Source organism: Microcebus murinus, chromosome 5, assembly GCF_040939455.1.
Source record: "Microcebus murinus isolate Inina chromosome 5, M.murinus_Inina_mat1.0, whole genome shotgun sequence".
Classification (NCBI taxonomy): domain Eukaryota; kingdom Metazoa; phylum Chordata; class Mammalia; order Primates; family Cheirogaleidae; genus Microcebus; species Microcebus murinus.
In genome coordinates this window covers 41,095,104-41,116,540 of record NC_134108.1, presented here as the reverse complement: position 1 = coordinate 41,116,540, position 21,437 = coordinate 41,095,104, and the positions used below count along the sequence as shown (strand labels likewise).

Here is a 21,437-nt window from a genome sequence, read left to right as displayed (position 1 = left end):
ATTTTTCTATAGTGAATGGGAGTTGCCATTAAGCCACTAAGATTCTTATCTATCCTAGAAACTCCCAAGTTCCTTTCATTGAAAAAAAATTTAGAATTGGCTCTGTACAGAAAGGGTGGGATGTGGTGACAACAGGCCCTCTAGCAAGGAGGGGACTTCCTGGAGTCAGTGCCCAGCAGCCCTGGCCATTGTCTTCCAGCACCATGTGTAAAAATGCTGCCATGTAACCCAGCAGGCATGCTCTTCATGTACTGATTTCACCCTTACAGCCTTCCCTGAAGATTCTAACCCACCTCGCTGAAATAGAAAGCAGGCGGGGGAGCAGTCTGCTGACAAAAACACCTCCCACCCTGTGTCAAGGTTTTCTGTTCAACTTTTAGTCTTGGAATCCTGAACCCATCTCTAGGTGGGGGCAGGGCGATGTTTGAGGACCACCAAAGCATTTCTGAAAACTGTTACTCACAATATATATTCACACACTGACAACTACGAGTGTGGTTAGTATTACATACAATGAAACACTCTACATTAAATCTGATAAAATCAATTAAGAAATTAAGAAAATATTTTCAAACATATACATCTTTAAATTGCCTTTTATAATAAAATACATCTTATTTTGGTCAGATGTTTCCCCTAAATCACAAATAGCTCCCTCTTAAGTCTCCTGACTCTAACGTGAAGACAGCCTGTTGTGTGCAGCCTACACTAGCGGGGAAACACTGGGAAAAAGAGAGGGGAAATGTAGATGAATGGTAACTCTTCCCTCAAATATTTTAAATGTCTCATTCAACAAATTTATTTTTTAATTTTTTTAAGAGACAGGATTTCACTCTTTTGCCCAAGCTGGGGTGTAGTGGTGCCATCATAGCTCACTGCAGCCTTGAATTCTTGGGCTCAAGTGGTCCTCCTGCCTCCTGGAGTAATGGGACTACAGGTGCATGCCAACACGCCTAGCTAATTTTTATATTTTTTGTAGAGACAGGGTCTCGATATGTTGCCCAGGCTGGTCTTGAATTCCTGGCCTCAGGTGATCCTCCCACCTTGGCCTCTCAAAGTGCTGGGATTACAGGAGTGAGCCACCACACCTGACTTCATTCAACACATTTGTGCCAGGCACCCTTCTAACTACTGGGGGGACATTTGTTAGCAAAACAGACAAAACCCCAGCTTTCATGGAGCCTATATTCTAGTGAGGGAAGATGGTACCATGTTAAGCCATATTGGAGCCCGAGGCAAAAGGAGAAATCAGTAACATTGATTTTGTGTTTATTTAAAAATTTGATAGTCTATTTGTAATGGATTTTTTTGTATTTTGATTTTTTAAAATATGGCATCAAAATATCTATTTTGAATACTGAAATTATTGGAGTCCCCTTAAATTTTGTGCCTGAGGCAAATGCCTTACTCCTGTCACCCCAGTCTTGGCCCTGAACCAGATGCTAACAGATGCTGAGGCGCAATGCCCAAATTTCCAGCTCAGGACTGATGCACCCACTTTCCCCAGCTGCTGAGAGTACTGGCAGCTCACAGCTGAATCCCCTTCCAGAGATTGCCTTTGGGTGCAGATATCCCTAGCCCAAAGTCATGCCCCCTCCCCAGGGGCAGCCTACAGCCAATAATTGATGAATGAGGAGAGTTAAGTTCCCAGAATAACAGAGGCCAAGTAAGTGGCAATACTGAACTGTCAGGACAGGGTGGGAGCAAATATCTCAGTAAGCAGCAAGGTCAGAGTGGCAGGTGGGGAAACTGACCCACAAAGAGCTATGGAAACAGCTAGAGTCCCTAGAAGCTAGACAGCTGGGCATTCAACAGAGGTAATGCTCAATCTATACCAGCGGTCTCAAAGCGTGGTCCCGGACAGCATCACCTGGGGAATAATTAGAAACACCAGTTTGCAGGCCCCAACCCGGACCTACTGAATTAGAAACTCTGGAGTTGGGGACCAGTAATTTGTGTTGAACAGGGCCTCTAGGCGACTGATAGACTGATCATCAATACAGACAAAAGAAAGGATCGGAGGGAAGCTGTGCCAATAAAAAGTCACAATTCTGTGACCAGCTTCTGTGCCAGAACCATGATAATCAAAATGAGTGACTGAGGTAAGAATCCCAATCAAACCGGGTTTATTAAGCCATTGTAAGGGCGTGTCTGGGAAAAACTCGAGCCACAGAGGTATCTGTGGCTGTTTTATCCCCAAAGATATTTTTAGGAGGTTTAGTATTCATACATTTTCCTGAAGGAGGGAAGGCATGTAGGGAGGGGCTGGTAGGTGGAGGATGATTGATCTCGTCTTTGTTCTCCACCTAGGAAGATAAGCTTGTAATGGACATTATCAGTATAGAATCAACAGACTTTAGTTTTAGGAACTAGACTTAGATTGCAGACCTACAGTTACAATTGGCATGCCCCTGTTTATGGGGGGGATATACATCTTGCAAGGGTTGGAGGACAGCAAAGAAATACTTATGATTTGTGGGGGCCTGAGATGCCTGAAGCCTTTTGCCTTTTTGTGGGGGTTTGGCTAATGTATAAAGCTTTGATATGAGGTTGTGAAATAACAGCCATTCATTTGGAAGAGTTTTGCATGACTTAGCCTCCAGGCTTCACTTTCCTTTTGGCATAAGGAGTTTAGGGGTCCTGGGATTTTTTATTTTCCTTTACAACCAGTTTTTGGACGCAGAGCCCCACTGACTGAAGGAAAGGCCATAACCCACTGGTTATGTCCCTGGCCCCTGAATGTGTAACTGAAATGGACAAAGTTGGAAGTTGTTGGAGCACCCATATGCTCACATTGGTTCCTTGGCCTATGGCAAAAGCTAGCATAGTGCAGAGGAACTCTTCAACTTCCCCCTACCCACCCAAGACTGCAAATTAAAAACATCCTGGGGCAAATGGCAGAAATTCATATCACTGAGGAAAGGAAGCAGAGTGGTGATCCCCATCAAATCTCTATTTAATTCATCAGTCTGGCCCCTACAAAATCAAACAGATCCTGAAAAATGTTAGGAGAGTTCCCCAAACTCCAACTAGCAGTGCCCACTGCAGCTGCTGTGCCGGATGTGGTCTAAGCCACAACCCTCACCACAACAGCTGTCTGGAGGGAGCAAGTGATACTCAGTGTCTCTCTCCACTATCCATTCTAGATTTCCCTCACCCTTGGTTAGCACTTGTGAAAATAAACGAGTAAATTTTATTGTATACTAGATGGTAAAAAATGCTACACACAATTGGATAAGGGGAGGAATGTTTTGCAATTTTGAATAGGTTAGGGTAGGCTTCACTGAGAGATGACGTTTCACAAAGCCTTGATGAATGGGAGGGCGTGATTCTGTCAGATTTTAGTCTGAAATGTTGGTTCTTAGTGCACTCATGGCCAAAGAACCACCAGACACACCAAAGAAAAACACGCATGAAAATGAAGTTTAATTCTGCACGTGGCTTCAGGAACAAAAATAAATAAATAAATAAAATAAAAAAAAAAAAAAAGAAAATGAAGTTTATTGAGGAGAGAAAGATAGGATTATAGAGCAAGAGCAAGATACAGCCTTACAGAGTGTGATACATGTGCCACAGATGACAACCAGATCCCTTGTCGCAGCAAAGGGAGAGCAAAAGGAAGGACACAAAAAAAGAGGTTGCCATTTTATAGCCATAAGCCTATGTCCATGCCCACATTGTGAGGTTGACAGGTGTGGAGTAAGTTGCTTGAAAAGCAGCACCTAGCTTCACCTGGTTTCAGCAGTCCTTAGTGACCTAGATCTCCAGGGTAGGTTGGTTCTGAACTCTTAAATGTTGTGGATTGAATAAAGGCAAGCTGTAGGGATCCTTCTTGTGGGTGACCCAAGACTTCCTCTGGTGTTCTACCAGTGAAGCAGGAGGTTCAGCACTTGGGGAAGGGATAGAAGTCAAGTGCACATGAAGAATATCTAGGTTTGTTAGAATTACAATTTGTCAACCAAGAATGGATCTTTATTATTAAAGTTTTGACATACCTTCAAAAAAAGTTTAAATTTGGTTGAATTAAGCCAAAGAGTTAAAGATATTAGAATAATATGCTTGTCTTGCCTGTATTTTAATAAGATACCAAAAATTATAATAAAAATCCCTATTATAAATTTTAGAATACTGCATAAATATATACTGAAGAGTAATTTTTTATAGTCATTAAATGTAATACTTTTTAATATAGTTAGAATAGAATTTAAATTCTAGTTTGGTCCTCTCACAAAGAAAATTAAGTATAGCTTTTATTGTGTTTAAATAATTTTACATTATTAAAATGTTTTCAAGGAGCCCACTGGCCTGAAATAAAAATATTTTGGCAAGTTGATTTTGAATTAAAGGTTTTTTTTTTTTACACTTTTCTTCACTGTCCAGAAATATGATCTTTTAGACTACACATATTTCCCAAGACACCTATATGCTTCCTTGGTATACACATTAAAGTCCATATAAGAGAAAGTTTTAGTTGTCATGAAGTCACAAACTCTAAGAAAAGTAGGATACAGCAAGATAAAATATGATCTCAGGGCTTTAAAACATTTTCCAGCTCTGAAGTTACTAAAAAATGACCCAATAGCAGTGGTAGAACTTTTGCCCACTAGTGACTCTCCTGCATAGGAGACCCTGAGACCCAGGGTGTGGTCTCCAATACTACCGACCTGTAAGGGAAGCAGTACCATGGGAACAGCTAATTCTATGACTTGGGGCAGGAAAAAATCAAAATGGGTTTGAACATCCTGTTGTTTTCAGATAGCATGGATGCATTTAAAAGTATTAGAGTACTTTTAAAGGACATGGGAGTCAACATAAAGGGACGTCCCATTGACCAAGCTGTGAGACTTTGAGCAATAAATACAAGCACAGTAAGGTAATCACAACACAAAAACAAGCTGTTATAGAATTTTTTAGTAAGTAGGGGAGTGTTTACACAGTACAGGTTGAGTATCCCTAATCCAAAAATCCAAAACTTCTTGAGTGCTGACATGATGTTCAAAGGAAATGCTCATTGGAACTTTTTGGATTTGGGGTTCTCAGCTGGTAAGTCTAAGTATAATGCAAATATTCAAAAAAAAAAAAAGAACCCAAACACTTCTGGTCTCAATCATTTCAGATAAGGGGTATTTAACCTGTACTGAGTATTTTATTACTTCTAATAATTATGTCTGTTTATAGTATTTATCCATTTTATTTTGTTTTTGAGATGGAGTCTCACTGTGTTGCCCAGGATGGAGTGCAGTAGCATGATCATAGTTCACTGCACCCTTGAACTCCTGGCCTCAAGTGATCCACTTGCCTCAGCCTCCCAAAGTGCTGGGATTACAGGCATGAACCACTATGCCTAGTCTATTTATAATATTTAGATCTGTAGTTATTTCTATCTGGGTAAGCACCAAAGAAGAATCACATGGATCTTGTAATTTGGGCCAAATGATCTTGGCAGAAGGTACTAAATCCAAAGTAGGATGATTTCATTAGCATCAATCATGGGATGTACGGTGGGCACAAATAATAACCAGGTAGAAGGTGGCATAGGCAGTCATACACAATAACTAAGGAGAAGAGACAATTCGACACTGTATTTTAAAACATGAATTACTCAATGTCTTTAAGAGACAAGTTAACTACAAAAATTAAATCTCCCATTACTAAGAAACGAAACCTCTAGATTCGAGAGTCCCAATAAAGAATACAAACATTTTAAATGATGATAATGGAACAGATCAAAATACCCTAATGACCAGCCAGTAGGCTAGGTACTGTCAGCCATGCAAAACCCAATACATCATCACTACAAAAGGTACCAAGTTTCAAAGGCAAAAATTCATAAGAAAGGGACTTAAAAATTTACCATTAAAAAAGCATTCTTAGTCTGAGGGGTGAGGGAAAAAGAAAAAAACAAAACAGTCAGCTCCACATTGTGGCTCAGGTTTAAATTACCCCCATCTACACAATCATATCACATCCAGACCAAGATTCGACTGGTCACAAACCTATATCCTTTCCTTTTCCTTTGGTTCTAGTAAGAACACTGGAACCCAGAAAAACAAAAATGCTGAAAGATTAGGACTATATCAAATTAAGAATTATATTATACTGGGAAGTTATTAAATAAGTATAGAAATAATACTACATAAGCCCTAAACCTTTATTAGAACAGGTTTAAGTGAATATGCAATAAGTTTTATAATCACTGCTTACATTTTTTATCAGCTGTTTAAAGTATTTCAAGACTTCAAAAGACTCATCCATACTAAATTTTTATTCACAGTTTAAAATGTTTCAGAAAATCTAATTAGTCGATTTTGGAATTAATGTTTAAATGTTTAAGAAAAGTTGGATTTCCCAAATTTGTTTTCTGTCCATGAACTTAATGAAGTGAGCATTAAACAAATTACATATAGTTTTGAGTATTCTTCATGTCCAAAACTCCCTCAGACAATTAAGAAATCCATCATGTTACAAATTCATACTTCAGAAGAGAGAGACTGTAATTATAGAATGCTAACAACCCCTTGTTAGAATCCAAAGGAATAAGTGATTTTAAAAGCACACAGAAAGACAAGCTTGAGTTATCTATTATTATCAAACACAGTACATAATTTGCTTGGATTTAAAGACAAATGAATCATAACTTAGTAGGAATCATATTTCTATATTATCTACCTGGGCAGATGAGACATGATGTATGGTTGAGACTACTGCACATTCTCTCTTCCTCTAACTACGGGATTTCAGTTGTTTTGAAGGTAGGTCCCCGAGAGAAAAAAAGAAGCTGAAGCACAAAATGTTGGCTCAAGAAGAAAGGAAAACTCAAAAGGTCAGTACTTTAGAAAGCTACTGTTTGACCAGTTGCCAGATCTTTGGGAAGACCATGGAATTGTAAGGACGTCTTTCAAAGAAAGAAAAGCTGAAGTCACATTTAATCTGATGTATACAAATAAATACAAAAATAATATTAGAAAAGATCACATGATTTTGGCAAATCACCCCAAATGATAATAAATATTCATTGTACTTAGCACATTCCAGGTAAAAATACAAAGACAAAAATAGAAAAAGTGTTCATCTGCCTTGTTACATTTATGAGTGCTTTCTTCCTGGCATTTGTTCCTGAGTGAATGAAAGAAGGGATCTAGGGAAGACCCCCTCTTCCTTAAAAAACAAATCAAAAAACAGAAACATCTTTGGGAATATAAGTACTCCATTTGTAAAATTAAGCACAAGATCTATTAAATTCAACTCAAGTGCTGGTATCACACTGACCTAAGCCGATTAAGTCATGAAGCAGAATCTGAAATTAGCAAACGTGATGGGGTTCAGAATGGTACTCAATATGGCCAACGGTTCTGTACATTTGTAAGTAGCACGCTGATACCCTGAGGGGCTGCGCTGAGTTGTGGAAGGTGAAATTTGACCAGAAAGCTTTTCATAATTATGGCTTTTTTCTCATCTCTTCATCCCAGTCAAAATCTAATGTTTCATCATCTAGTTCTGATAAAGTGAAGAGAGTTTTGCAAAGAGTCAGTTTCTCGGTGGACCCCTGGAGCTGAAAAGATTTCCTCTTACTGCCAAGCACTGGAGCTGTGGCTGTGGGAGGAGGGCTTGGACCTCTCTCACTGCAGTCCTTCCTTTCAGGAGGAGGAGGGGATTCTGATTTGGATTCTGATGGGGAAGTAAAGGAGAAGTTTGCCAATTTGGCTAATGTGCAAGCATGAACTTTGCTGCTTTTATAATTGCATGAAACCTCTCCCTTTTCGTCTCTCTCACAAGTAAGACGAGCACGCCCAGTCTGGTTTCCAAACTCGGATCCACGCTGAATAGCTCTCTTCTCAGGGGCACATTCCCTCTTCTCTATTGACCCAGCTTTCTCTGGTGGCTGCTCTGACACCTCCTTTGTCTTACCCTGTGGATGATCTGAGCTGTTTCCTGAAGTAGATGTCAACTTTTCTGAACCTTTCACAGGCAGAACTGCTTCTTTTCTTGTTCTACGCTGGGAAATTTTAGGACTATGAACTGCTATTTCCGTTGTGCCAGGAGACACATGGCTGTGGTCTTCAGGGGAGTGGATCAGTTTCGACTTCTGTTTGAAAGTAAATTTTGCCAGTTTGGCCACAGGGGGAACTGGAGTCTCAACACTTTCAAGTTCAAGTCGTTCTGCTTGAGCAAGGGATTTCAGTCTTTTTCTTTTGGGAGTTTCCAGTGTTCTTTCTGGGCTATGTACAGGAATGGATTGAGGATCAGAAGGGACTGTAGACTGGGAAGGTACCCTGGTGGTATTTCTGTATAACTTCTCGGCCCTCTCCCTGCACAGCTTATGCAGTCTCCTAGAGGCATGATGAGTCAGTACCGAGTCCGGTTCATCAGCAGGTGCTGCTGGTTCTGACACTGGTGCTGTGCATTTTGCCCTTTGACCCTTCACATTGTCTGGCCTCCACGGAGCATCTGTCTCTACTGGTGATGGAAACTGCCCAGCTTCCACTTTGTTCCTTTGGCCTGGTTCACTCTTTTCCTTACCTTGAGATTTGTTATTAGAGATCTTTAAAGCCATATTTTCCTCAGTTGTTTTGGGATCAGGAGACACAAGAACAGTGTTTTTAGGTTCAGAGTGATGAGTTGCCATGAAGTCAAACCAGTCCAAACTGTCATCTCTGCTATTTTTGGGCTCAGCTGAATGTTTTTTCCTTGTTGATCCATTAGGCCCTAGAAGGGGTGGGGGGTCTAGAAGTGGGCTTGCCCCAGGACTGCCTCCAGCAGAGGAGGCCTCCATGCTACAATTCATTTCCTGCTGTGCCGATGTTCTGAAATTTGATTCTTCCCCTGGATCCTTTCTCGAGGATCCTAACGTAGTCTCTGCCTCCATAACCTGTGGTTCAGATTGGTGCACGCTCTGATTCTGTAACCTGTAACAGAGACAAATAAGGAAAACTTGAAGAGAATTTGCTTTAATTTTTTCATTTTTTTAGTCTTTGAGATGCCATCTTAAAGGTTTAAGACCAATGCAATTCCAAGTTAATATCCAATACAGTCTCCTAAAGCAGCAGCAGGAAATTATCCTTTTTTATCAATATAGATTTAAGTGTTCCGATAAGTATTCTAATCTAACCTAAAACTGTAATAAAATAAAGAAAATTAAACAGGAGGTTTGTCTACATTGTTAAATCTCTCTGAAAGTCCATTTTACTAATTTTGGACTATTTGAAGGTCAGTGTAAAATGCTCAGCCTTATCTCTCATGTTCAATGTTCAAATATAAGACAGACTTGTCACTACCTGCACAGTAGCTGACTGCTGACCAAGGAGCCTGTTGCTCTAGTTGTTTAGTGGCCAATCTGCAGATCAGAACCAAATGAAAGACTGAAGGTTATGATCTCTCTTTTTTTTTTTTTCACCCAAGGGAGGTACTAAATTTTAGTCCATCTACACAGTCACCTTCCTCGAGAGTTGAGAGTCCGTGATACCCTGTCCTGGTGCTTCCACTGCCCTCCAGCGTTCACATTCACGGCAGACATCCCCAGGCAACTCTGACAGTCTTTCCCACAAAGCCCAGTCATGTTTCAACATGTGTTCTGGGCAACTACTCTCCATCAATTTGATACAGAATTAAAACCTATTTACCTTCTATGAATGAAGGATCTGTTCAGTGATAAACATTTTAAATCTTGGGCATACTAGAAAATGAAATAATGCTAGAGGGACCATTTTCTAAAAGGGATTGTAGTTCCCCAAAAGTAGGTCCTTTAAAACAAAGCCCTTCCTAGCAACCTGGAAAAATGTCTTTTCATAACAAAGTGCCATATGAACCCTCTTCCATGTACTAACTCTGAAAAGAAATTATACTAAAAAGCAGAGGAGTAAATTATTCTAAAATTCGTGTGTAGTCATACAAAATAGAAAGAATCATATTACATTTAAATATATTTAAATATGTTAAGATGTTAATGGTATATATCTATGAGAAATAAGAGTACATGTGATTTCTGGTTTTTTATTAATTACTACTACTTTTCAAAATACTCTATAAAGAACATTAACTTTACAATAAAAAAAACCCAAATTATTGTAAAAATATTGGGTTATATTCATTCACAGTAGATTTGCAAATATCAACACAGCAAACCCATGTTCCTTGTTACTAATTTGAATTATAATCAAACAAAAAAGCAAATAGCTTTAGAAATTACTATTATCTAATATACTTTTAGCATCAAATTGAGGTCAGGGACACTTATAATTGTTAAAGTTCCATAACAATGTCCTAAAAGATGAGAATAAGTTAGGGCAAAATAGGTTAGTCCTATTATCTTAGTCTAATTCTTAGTTCAGAAATTAAACTCTCCCTTACATAAAATTTCTACAGTTTTACTACACCTTCCTGAAAGACAGTATCTTTGCACTCTGTTTTGAAGTGGATAGAATGGTCATGATTTGAGACAGACTATCACTAGTAAAGCATTTTCTGAAAGAAATGGGTGATAAAAAGATAAATACATTCATTATAATTATATGATCTCCTTAAGGAATAAAGAACTCTTTCCTAAAAGGGAAAAACCCATATGACAGTTGGGTGTTTCTCACTTGATAAGATTAGCCTTAGATTGTGTCTTGGAGATAATTCACTTTCACTTGCACAGCACCTGGTTTTGTTGCTTTGAAGATCAACATGGAACTTGCCTCTACATCATAAAGAAATACCAATAGAAAGAACATTTTAAGGCAGAATCCTATCTTTTAAGTTGTCATTTACTCTTTTCTTTTTCTCTCTTCCTTCTTTCCCTTCAGGAGGGTCATGTTGAATTTGGGAAGTCCAACCACCATTTTTCTAACACACAACGATTCTGAGCCTCCTTCCTATTCCCTCCTCTCCTGAATTCAGCTTATGTCAGTGTCTAGTAGCTTGGGTCAAAGTAAGGAGCTGCTCCAAAGGCAAAGCCAAGCCCAGGAGTGGCTTGAAAACGATCAGCTACATCAAACCATATAACCCAAAGGAATAACTTTGATCTCAGCCCCATGCTCTGGATCATAAAAAAAGCCAAAAGAAAGGGGGGTTGATTTTATACAAAGTGCAAGTTTACTGCAGTCTGGCACCTGGGTGTCAGCAGGATAAAGCCAGTTCCCACACTTCCCCAGGAAGGCTGTTCTGACCATCCCAGTGTAGTCTCTAATCCTCCTTCTGTAGGTCCCTACCTCCACATGTACTCCACTTACCAGCCCCCAGCTTTGAGGTCCACACTGATGACCAGGTACAGGTCAGTCAGTAAGCTGCTCAAATGGATCATGAAGGCACCCAAAAGGATAGACTTACTAGTCCTCACTCCTGTTTCTCAGATACAGTCTCAAGGCTTAGCTTTTTAGAAGCCCACGCATTTCAGGAGCATGCAAACATTAAAGTTCAGGCGAAAATTCTTTAGGTACATACCAAGTCCACGTTCTCACTAATGCAAGTGACACATTCCTTCCCATATGTCCTCTATTATTCACATTTTAACAAGTCATTAGAAAGGTAAGTTTTGAAATGTTGCTTCTGCCATTCTTGAGTTGTTACCTCACCAACCCAATGTAGGGCAGAGACAAGCCATCTCCACTGAACCTGCCTGAATTTATGACTCCCAAAAAAGTGAGCACTGAAATGATGTTTTTTCAAGCCACTGAGTTTGGGAGTGGTTGATTGTACAGCAATAGATAACTGAAAGAATCTCCTACAGGTAGCAGAGATAGATTCCACTTAATTTACACTTCCTTTGTTTCACTAACTGCCAAACAAGGATTTTCCATTAAATGCCTTTCTTGGTTTTCCTTCCTCACCTTTCAAGTCTTCTAAGCTCTTCACTCAAGAGGCTCTGCAGCTCCAGCTTTTCCAGAATGAGTTCACACTGCCTCTGGTACTGCTCCCGGGGGTTTTCAGGAAAGGAAGTGTGGAGAGCATTCACACCTCCTAGCAGTGCACCTCCCTGCAGGGGTGAGAAAATACCAAGGAGAGTCACCATGCTGGCCTGCATGGTGGCAGTACACACTGGGATGGCTAAGACTGGCCCTCACACCCCTACCTTGGGTATCAGAATCATCTGCGAGGCTTTTTCAAATTTTGATAGTTCTTGCCCCCAGTTCTTAGTGGCAATCATTGCTCTAGGAAGCCACACTGTCACTGGTGGAACCATGAACATCCTTCAAGTGTGCAGAGGAGAAAAAGGATTGAGACCCACTATGTTATACCAATGGGCAAATGCAATGCCACCAATGCAGTAAATGTCTCTATGACATATTTTCCTCTTATTTTAAATGGTTACCTTTGGATATACTTCCAGAAATTATTAGGTCTAGAATATGATCATTTTTGTAACTCTTGATATGTTAATAACATGTCTCTTTTTTAAAGAAAGCTTGTAAGCATTAGGTACACAAAATATCCTTACCTGCATCGAGGACTCCATTACTGACACCACTGTAATAGCATCTTCCAGAGTCACCGTGTCACGAAACATCAGACGGGCATGAGCTGAGAAAATAAAACACATCTGTTTCTTAGGAATATTTGAGGTGATAATAATAATTTTCCACCTGACCCCCCCAACTGTATTTCATGAATGAGCTACTAATAACAAATTAATTTTACTAGAACAAGCACAAAAGTTGATGTTTAACTAGCCTTAAGGTTGTTTCTATAATGGGCCTATCCTTCTACATAGCCCATGCAATTTTGTATATTTGTATGTAAAAATACTCTAGGCTCTAGCAAAGAAAGCTGTATAAACACATATTTAACATTCAGCAACTTTTAACATTCACTTTGTAATTTACTATAGAAATATATAAAATTAAAACTCATTTCACATCTCTGGCACTTTTCCTTATCTATGATCTATATGAGTTTTTCAAAGCTACCAACCTAGCAAGACTAAATTTTGAGTATTATTTACCCTAATATTAGCTATAAATCCTTGAAAAAATGAAGTCTATTTGTTTTACAATAATTTTTATTAAGCTTATATTATTTTACTATATGATACATTCAGTATACATGACATTTTTTTAAGAATTATTTAAACAAAGGTTAAAATGTAAAAGCCAATGTTGGAAAAAAAGTTTGAGATACATATTCACCATATGTGTACACGTACCCTTATACCTTAGGGATGGATAGAGCACGGCATTGTTAATTTGGTTGTTATGATGGGAGGGGTGGGTTGCAGCTGGTACTTACAGGGCAAGAACCAGAGATAAACAATTCCAAACAAGAAACTGTCCCACTCAAAAAGCTAACAGAGCTGGCATTGAGAAACAAAACATCAGAACAAAGGCTTTCTAAATGAATGACATTTTAAGTTATAGGAGGGTCCTGAGATGTCACAAAGATCCCTCTTTCTTAATGACACTACATTCCACTCAACACACACAATCTGTCCTCAGAAGAGCGGACAAGGTCTCATGGCTCACAGTCTTTACTTTTTAAGTGACTATGAGCACCTCAGAATAAGGGTTATTCTTATTCATCTTTGATTCCATTGTGCCAAGCTCCATGCCTTGCACACAGTAGACATTCAATGAAAGTATCATTTGTTGAATGAAATAAACCTTCTGCTAATCGTATCAAGCTCTCCAACAGGCGGATGGTGGTCCGGGCAGCGTTCCGGGAATCACTCTGCCTTTGCATCTGGTAGTACCGCAGAAGAACTTGGTTACCCACGTCAGACAGTGAGGGCTGTATATTCCTAATGAGGCAGAAGTAGGCTTTCATCTTTTCCATGCTCCAGAGCTTCTCTGATTTGCTTGGATAATCTGTGTATATGAGGTATTGGGTCAGTAATTTTGAAGAAAAGGCAAACCTCATTTTAAGAGTTTTTAATAAAGTTCTTATACTCATTGTTTAAACGATAATCTTCAGGTTTTGTGGCTATTGAAATCTAGATCTGTTCTCTGCATAGCATACAGTTCTAGAAAGCAAAGTCTTATGATCTAAGATGAATAAAGGTAATAAAGCTGCTTACAGGGGTTAAAATTATTCAGAATAATTCTGGTCTACCCTATGGTAATAAATAATACTTGAGTAAATCTAACTTAAGGAGACGTTCACATTTAGAGATTTCTGTTTCAAGTTTTCTTTGTGTACAAGAGGTAAGTGGTAATTCTCTACCATAAGGTTACCCTGTTTCATTGCAAGGGACATATCCAACAACCATATTCTCATCAATGGCTGGTAGAGAATGACCCTTTTCCTTCTACTCAGTATTCTGGGGCCTGCTGACTGGCTCTTCTCACCCACTGCTTTCTGTCTAAGCATCTCTCTATTGCCTGTTACGTAGCATACCCTGGGTATTTATCTAATTTTTTTTCAAATGGAATTATTTATTTTTTCAAAGCTAAAAACAAGATTTTTTTCTTCTTCTTAGAGTCCAGTTCACACAGGATAAAAACAAGATTTTTTACTATGAATCAGTGCTTCTATTACTCTTCTGAAAGAAGTTATGTATTAATGTGATGTAAAGGCAACATTGAAAAGTTCTTTAAATTAATCACCTAATTTATCCTTAAAATTACAAAGAATTTTACAGGTCTTTTACAGGTCAAGCGCAGTAAACTATAATGTTCTCTCAGCACGAAGCAGCACTAGAAAAAGTAACTGTTATAGATTGGAGTTGACTAGTTCTGTCATATCGAAAGGGAATTTCCTTTAATTACATCGAATTTCTCTTTGTCACTCTGAATGATTTGTCTCCACATACCTTTATTTTCTAAGATAAAGGAGGAAATTATACGGTCCCAGTCTTCATTCTTGGTATCAAGTAAAACCAGGATCAGGTCGAATCGACTTAAGAGTGGGCTGCCGAGGGCAATGTTCACAGACACAGACTCTTGGGGGTCGTACTGGCCTTTAGGGTTAGTCGCTGCCAGGATGGTGGTCCTTGTGTTCAGCTTGCACACAAGGCTACCGAAAGAGAGGGTACAATTCACTGACTCTGAGATTCAAGTAAAAAGCAAGATTAAACTTGTTAATAAAATGGGGCTGATCTTGAGCCTTGAAAATCTAGAAACTCCTGTGAAAGAAATGTGGAATGACACAAGAGGATATCACAAACACTATGTTCAAAGTGCTTTGAAACCAGTCTATCTTGAAGAGAAGTAACTGTTCAATAAACACTTTTTATGCTGATAGTATGAGCAGACCCCTCTGCTAAGTGCTAAGAGGTAAACAAAATTAAACCAAGCATGAATGCTGTTCTTAAGTGGCTTGCAATCCACTAGCTATAATGTAATATGAGGCAGCATGTGGTAAATTCTATAAGAATAGAGTTCCCAGGGGAAATAAAGATGATGTGTATTCGTCTGTGTGGATGGAAAAGTGATCAGAGAAACATCATGAAGCAGCTTTTGATCTGTGCCCTGCAAGGCACCTGGACATTTTTAAGTGGAGAGAGACATACATTTGTGGAGGGGTGAGGATAGGGGGTGAGGATGACCTTAGAGAATGGTGAGTGGTTAAAGCAAAAATTTTCTTTGTATTCAATTATTTTGTTTTGATTTTTCTAAACATGGAAGAAATGAAAGAGAGAGAGAGAGAGAGAGAGAGAGAGAGAGAGAGAGAGGAAGGAAGGAAAAGGAAATATAAAGATTGGTTTAGCATGCAGTTTCTGGGGACAGCTGTGGAGAGAAGTCTGAAGAGCCTGAGCTTGACGCAGGGTTGGACAGAGAGGGACTGGGGATGCCAGACAGGGCAGGATGCCCGTGCAGGGGTGCAACAGGGAAGAGCCAAAGTCCTAAATGGAGCAGTGGCAGAATAGGGATGGATGTGATATAACTTAGATGAAGTTTTAAACTCATTAATGAGGAACAAGTCTTCAGAATACTATGGCATATTCATTAACAATAAAAAACTCAAAATTTTTCTCTGTAAGTTCGTGTGCCCTGTACTTGCTGCCCATTTTTAGTTATAGTGGGATGTCTGCTTCTCAGAAGTCACACCCCTGTGACATCAGCAAATATGTGCTACATTTGTTAATCCTGGATCTATTTCCAGTGGGCTGTGATGGTTACTTCATTCCCTGAGGCTGAAAAAGCTTGAGAATCTTTATTTGTGGCAAATGGCATATGACGACATTCACCAAACAAGAGAAAGACAAACAAGGCATTTTTACCAGAAACTAAGTCCCCTTTTAAAATATTAGTGAAAGAGAAAAATTCTGAACAAACAGTCCACATCTTATCATTTATGTGCCAAAATGGCTTTTCTAAAGGCAGTTGTTTGGAACTTGGAATCTAGTTTGACATAAAAACAAGGTAATAAATTGTTCCTAACTAATCCCACAAAAGCACATTTAACCCGAACCAAAGTGAGACTATTTGCATTTATCATTTAAAAAAACTTCTGCAATACTGGCACTGAAACAATATAATTGCATATGAAATTATTTTTTTGAAATTATTTTCAATGCTAGGTAAAATTAATCGTTTGTTCTTCCTCTCTGATCAACAGATAGTTATAGGCCATTTCCTGTGTGCACAGAACTGTACTGAGAATTCAAAAAGGTATACAACTGGTCCCTGCTGCCAGTTAGTTTGCAATAGAACCTCTGGAGGATGAGGAGGCTCAACACAGCACCTGCCAGACAGCAGTTGTGCAAGGAATGCTGGGTCAGTGTTGGCAGAGAGCAACTGCCGTGGAGATACCCGGATATCTACAAAGGAAATAATCTGAAAGTTTTCCATGATATGAGAAGGAAAATAAACAAAGACAGAAGGAAGGCAGTAAATTATTCCTGAGGTAACTGGGGGGAAAAATGGAAAGAATAAGTGTAAGAAAGGAGACTGAGGAAGTTTCATATGTGAAGAAAAAAGGCTGCCTGAGATGAAGTCAGCAGAAATGGAAGTGATGAAAACAGGGGTGTGGGCAGGGGAAGAGGAGATTATATGGGATAATAAGTGGGGCAGATCCCTGTAGCAAAGGAGGAGGACGTTAGCAGGGCCCAGAGGGACAGGGTGGGCTCTGGGCATTTGAAGCAGGAGAAAGCAGTACATAAGCCTGGTAGCTGCAGATAAACATTTCTGCTAAAACTGAACAGGCTTTAGAAAACAAACACAGATACACACACACACACACACACACACACACACACACACAGTCTCATCCTAAATACTTATGCATAGTAGTGGTTCACTAAATAACTACTGAATGAATTCATGAGTTAGCAGCAGTACCCAACCTTTTTGTCCCCAGAGACCGGTTTCATGGAAGACAATTTTTCCAGGGACAGGGAATGGAGGGTCAGGGGAGCTTAGGCAGTGATGCTGGGGAGCGATGGGGAGCAGCTGTAAATACAGATTAAGTTTCACTTGCTCGCCCTCTCCTCACTTCCCGCTGTGCGGCCCAGTTTCTAACAGGCCACGGACTGGTACCTGTACTGGTCTTTGGCCCAGGGGTTGGGGACTGCAGAGTTGGTGTAAGATAACTCATTTTTTTCCATCCAATATGGACTGTACCTTCTTCAATAATATTAATGAAAATAACTACAAAGTAATACCAACTACTGTGTTAGGCTTACACAGATTACCCTGAACCACTGCAATCTGAAAAGTAGGTATTATTATCACAAACTTAGAAATAAGGAAATGCTAAGCTCAGAGATATTAACTTCCCCAAGGTTACACTGAGCAGCAGAGCTGAGATTCCAGCCTAGATCTGCTAGGCTCAAAAATCAATGCTCTTTCACTTCCAGACTGCCTCCCCTGTGGGTTCTAACATTTCAGGTGTATAACTCCTGTGATCTTAGAGAGTTTGCCTGGTGTTTTAGGTATCTATTTACTTGCCTTATTTTTTTTCCAACTAAATTTGATATTCCTTGAGGGACTGTGACTTATTGTTATAATTCTCACACTGCTTGGCACATATTAAATGCTCAATAAATGTGCATTTATTAAATGACAAATAAAAAAACTAAATCTTTACTTAGTTCAGTATTTCTAAAATTTGGGCTTATTTTATGCTCACAGGCTTCAACAGTCACAATAAAATGATGCCGATACATGTTTTTTCTGCCTAACTTCAAGGAGAGGAACCACTCCAGTTTCTGAAAAAGCTACTTTTCCATTTGTTTAATCCACACATTTAAACTTTCCTGCAGACACAGTAGTAACTGTTTTAAATGTTGTAAAGTTAGGCTACATAAGTTATTTTTACCAGTACAGACCCTCTAGAAAGTGCCCTTGTTTTCATGAAGGTCTCCTATTACTCCTATTACACCCTTTATGGGGTGATCCCCATTTTTACTCATAGCTTTAATCCCTGCCTATATGCTGGTACTTCCAAATTTAACTCCAGCCTATGGCAGTGGCTACTATATGTTTGGAAAACTTGTTTTCTTTTCCCCCTGGGGAACAGAGCAAGATTATATTTCCCATCCCCCATTATAGTTAAGTAGGGCTATAATAACAAGTCTGGACAATGGAATGGGAGTAGAAGAACATGTACTACTCTTAGGTCTGGCCCCTAAAAGCCTTCTGGTGCAATCTTTTTGTCTCTCTATTTCTCAGAGGAGTACAGAAGAGGCCAAGGCCCTGGAGGCAGAGAGCCACATGAGGGGAGGAGCCCAGCCCTGAATGACTGTGTGGAGCACAGTGCCCCACCCTCAGTCCACATCAGACTGTGACATGAGGGAGAAAAACCTTCCTCTGGCAAAGTATTACAGGAAAGAGATAAGCATAGAAAAGAACTACCCAGTTTTAAGGAGGAATGAAAGGCAATAAAAGACAGCTCGGAAATTTGAGGTTTTGAAGGATTAGCTGAAAAAATTGCTTCTAGACCCCAGAGAGGCAAAATTGGAAAAGGCTTTGAACAAAGGCCCAGTAAATTTTCTTAGTTGTATAAAGTGACTTAGATTGAGGGTAAAGTCTTCTGCTTTAGATGCCCTTAAGGTAGCCACTGTTAAGTAACAAAGGCCATACCCTGTCCCTAGCAGAAGCCGAGAGGTGGAAGCAACCCAAGTATTTAAGGATGAAGAAATGGATAAGGAAAATGTGGTCTATAAATACAACAGAAAGTCTTTCAGCTTTATAAAGAAAGGAAGGCCCGGTGCAGTGGCTCATGCCTGTAATCCTAGCATTCTGGGAGGCCGAGGCAGGAGGATCACTTGAGTTCAGAAGTTTGAGACCAGCCTGAGTAAGAGTGAGACCCCATCTCTACTAAAAATAGAAAAAATTAGGCAGGTGTGGTGGTGCATGCCTGTAGTCCCAGCTACTCGGGAGGCTGAGGCAGGAGGATTGCTTGAGCCCAGGAGTTTGAAGTTACTGTGAGCTATGCTGACACCACAGCACTCTAGCCCAGGCAATGGAGTGAGACTATGTGTCAAAAAAAAAAAAAAAAAAAAAAAAAAAAGAAGGGAAGGAAGGAAGGGAAGGAAGGAAGGGAAAGAAGGGAAGGAAGGGAGGAAATTCTAACACATGCTACAATATGGATAAACCTTGAGGATGTGATGCTAAGTGAAATAAGCCAGTTACAAAAAGACAAACACTGTATGATTCCACTTAAGTAGTTAAATTCATAGAAACAGAAAGTAGAATGGTGGTTGCCAGGGGTTGGGAGGAGGAGGAAATGGGGAGTTGTTTAATGGGTATAGAGTTTCAGTTTATATAGTTATGGAGATTTGCTGCAAACAATGTGATAATACTTAACAGTACGGAACTGTACACCGCAAATAAGATAGTAAATTTTATGTTATGTCTTTTTTACCCGACCTCCACCCCCTTCCACACACACACAGAAGGGAGACTATTATGGACTGAATGTTTGTGTTTCCCCAGATTCACATGTTAAAGCCCTAACACCCAAGGTGATGGTATTGAGAGGTGGGGACTTTGGGAGGTAATTAAGTTTAGATGAGGTTATGAGGGTGAAGCTCTCAGTCTCCCATACATCCATGAGCAAGCAATAACCTTTTATTGTGTTAAACCCCATAACCTTTTATTGTGTTAAACCCCTGTTTGCTAACGCAGTTACGCCTCCTACCCTGACTAATATAGAGCAAAATCTCTCTAGCAAGCTCCAGATCCTTTGGCTATGGAACACCTATCCCAACAATGTTTGACTGGTCTCCTTACCAAAGGAATTGGGCCAGAAAACAGCAAGCCAGGCAACACTCAAATATTAGTTTCTAGATCATCTGACATTTCTATATTAACAAGGCCTCAGTTTTTTTTAAAAGTCTAGCACCAAAAAAGGGAGCAAAAAACCCCAACAAAACTATGCAAAATAAAAACACATTAATGGTATTCTCACAGTCCATTATATATTTTTTTGTAATCTGAAATGCTAGGTACACATATCCTTTCCTCCCATACTTTTTAACTAGCCTGATAAAGTTGGCAAATTACCATTCACATCTACATTGACTCAATGAATGGAAATGAGATTTACCCACGATGGGAATAGGAAAGAGGAGATGGGTAAAAGTACTGATCATAAATATTATCTAGAAAGAACAGAGAACTTTCAAAGTGCATGGTTTGTACTATCTTCACATCTTGGTGGCATGCATACATACTGCAAAGGAACATTTCCCAATTTGTCCGACAGCACGTTCAGCCCCTGCTCAGTGGGGTTGAGTGGAAGGACACATTCCCTCCTCTCTCTGCCTCCTTTCTCCTCATCCTCCCCCAACCTGAAGCTACTCTGTGAAGGATGCCACAGCGTCATAAGATCCTGGAAGGAGGAGGCAAACAGAGTGCCTGGGCACTGAGCAATCTTACCCTGCAGCAGTGGATTCTAAGCCAGGCTGGGTGCCTAGGTACTGAGCAATCTTACCCTGTAGCAGTGGGTCCTAAGCTGGGCTGGGTGCCTGGGTACTGAGCAGTCTTACCCTGTAGCAGTGGTCCTAAGCTGGGCTGGGTGCCTGGGCACTGAGCAATCTTACCCTGCAGCAGTGGGTCCTAAGCTGGGCTGGATGCCTGGGTACTGAGCAATCTTACCCTGCAGCAGTGGGTACTAGGCTGGGCTGCTCAGTGGGACCCAAGGTAGGTTTTCACAATACAGATTCCCAGGGCCCACTTCAGAGATTCTGATTCACTAGAACTGTATGGGCCAGAAAACTAATGATCAGTCAAGTGGGGATTTGTGCCCTGGCTCATCTAGGGCTGTTAGAATCATAGTATATAATAAATGTTTACTTGTCTATCTTGTTCCAAGGCTGTGAGCATCTTGAGAACAAAGGCCTTGTCTTTTCATCTCTGTGGTGCCAATAGCCAGCAGAAAGCCTGACATTGCTTAGTGCCCAAGATATGTTTATCGAGTGAATCAATAAATTGGTATCTTGCCATTTTCAATTTTCAGATTGTACTTCCTATCTAGGCATGTGAGTATAATTTAATAGCACCACACATCTCATTGTCCTAAATGTGTCTTCAGCAAACGGTGAGGATTTCCTCCATTATTTAAAAAACGAGTGATACCCT

General features: G+C 39.9%; 1 protein-coding gene across 1 annotated transcript in view; it reads right to left on the bottom strand.

Moving 5' to 3' along the window:
• Positions 1–224: 224 nt before the first annotated feature.
• Positions 225–21,437, bottom strand: part of LOC105857021 (DNA helicase MCM9) — a 70,451-nt gene continuing 49,238 nt past the window's right edge. Inside the window, exons 9-13 of the mRNA XM_012739120.2 lie at positions 14,723–14,925; positions 13,575–13,778; positions 12,416–12,498; positions 11,808–11,953; positions 225–8,906 (exon numbers count right to left, since the gene is read on the bottom strand). Coding sequence (XP_012594574.1) covers positions 7,439–8,906; positions 11,808–11,953; positions 12,416–12,498; positions 13,575–13,778; positions 14,723–14,925 — 2,104 coding nt within the window. The 3' untranslated portion in view covers positions 225–7,438. The remainder of the gene's footprint in view (positions 8,907–11,807; positions 11,954–12,415; positions 12,499–13,574; positions 13,779–14,722; positions 14,926–21,437) is intronic.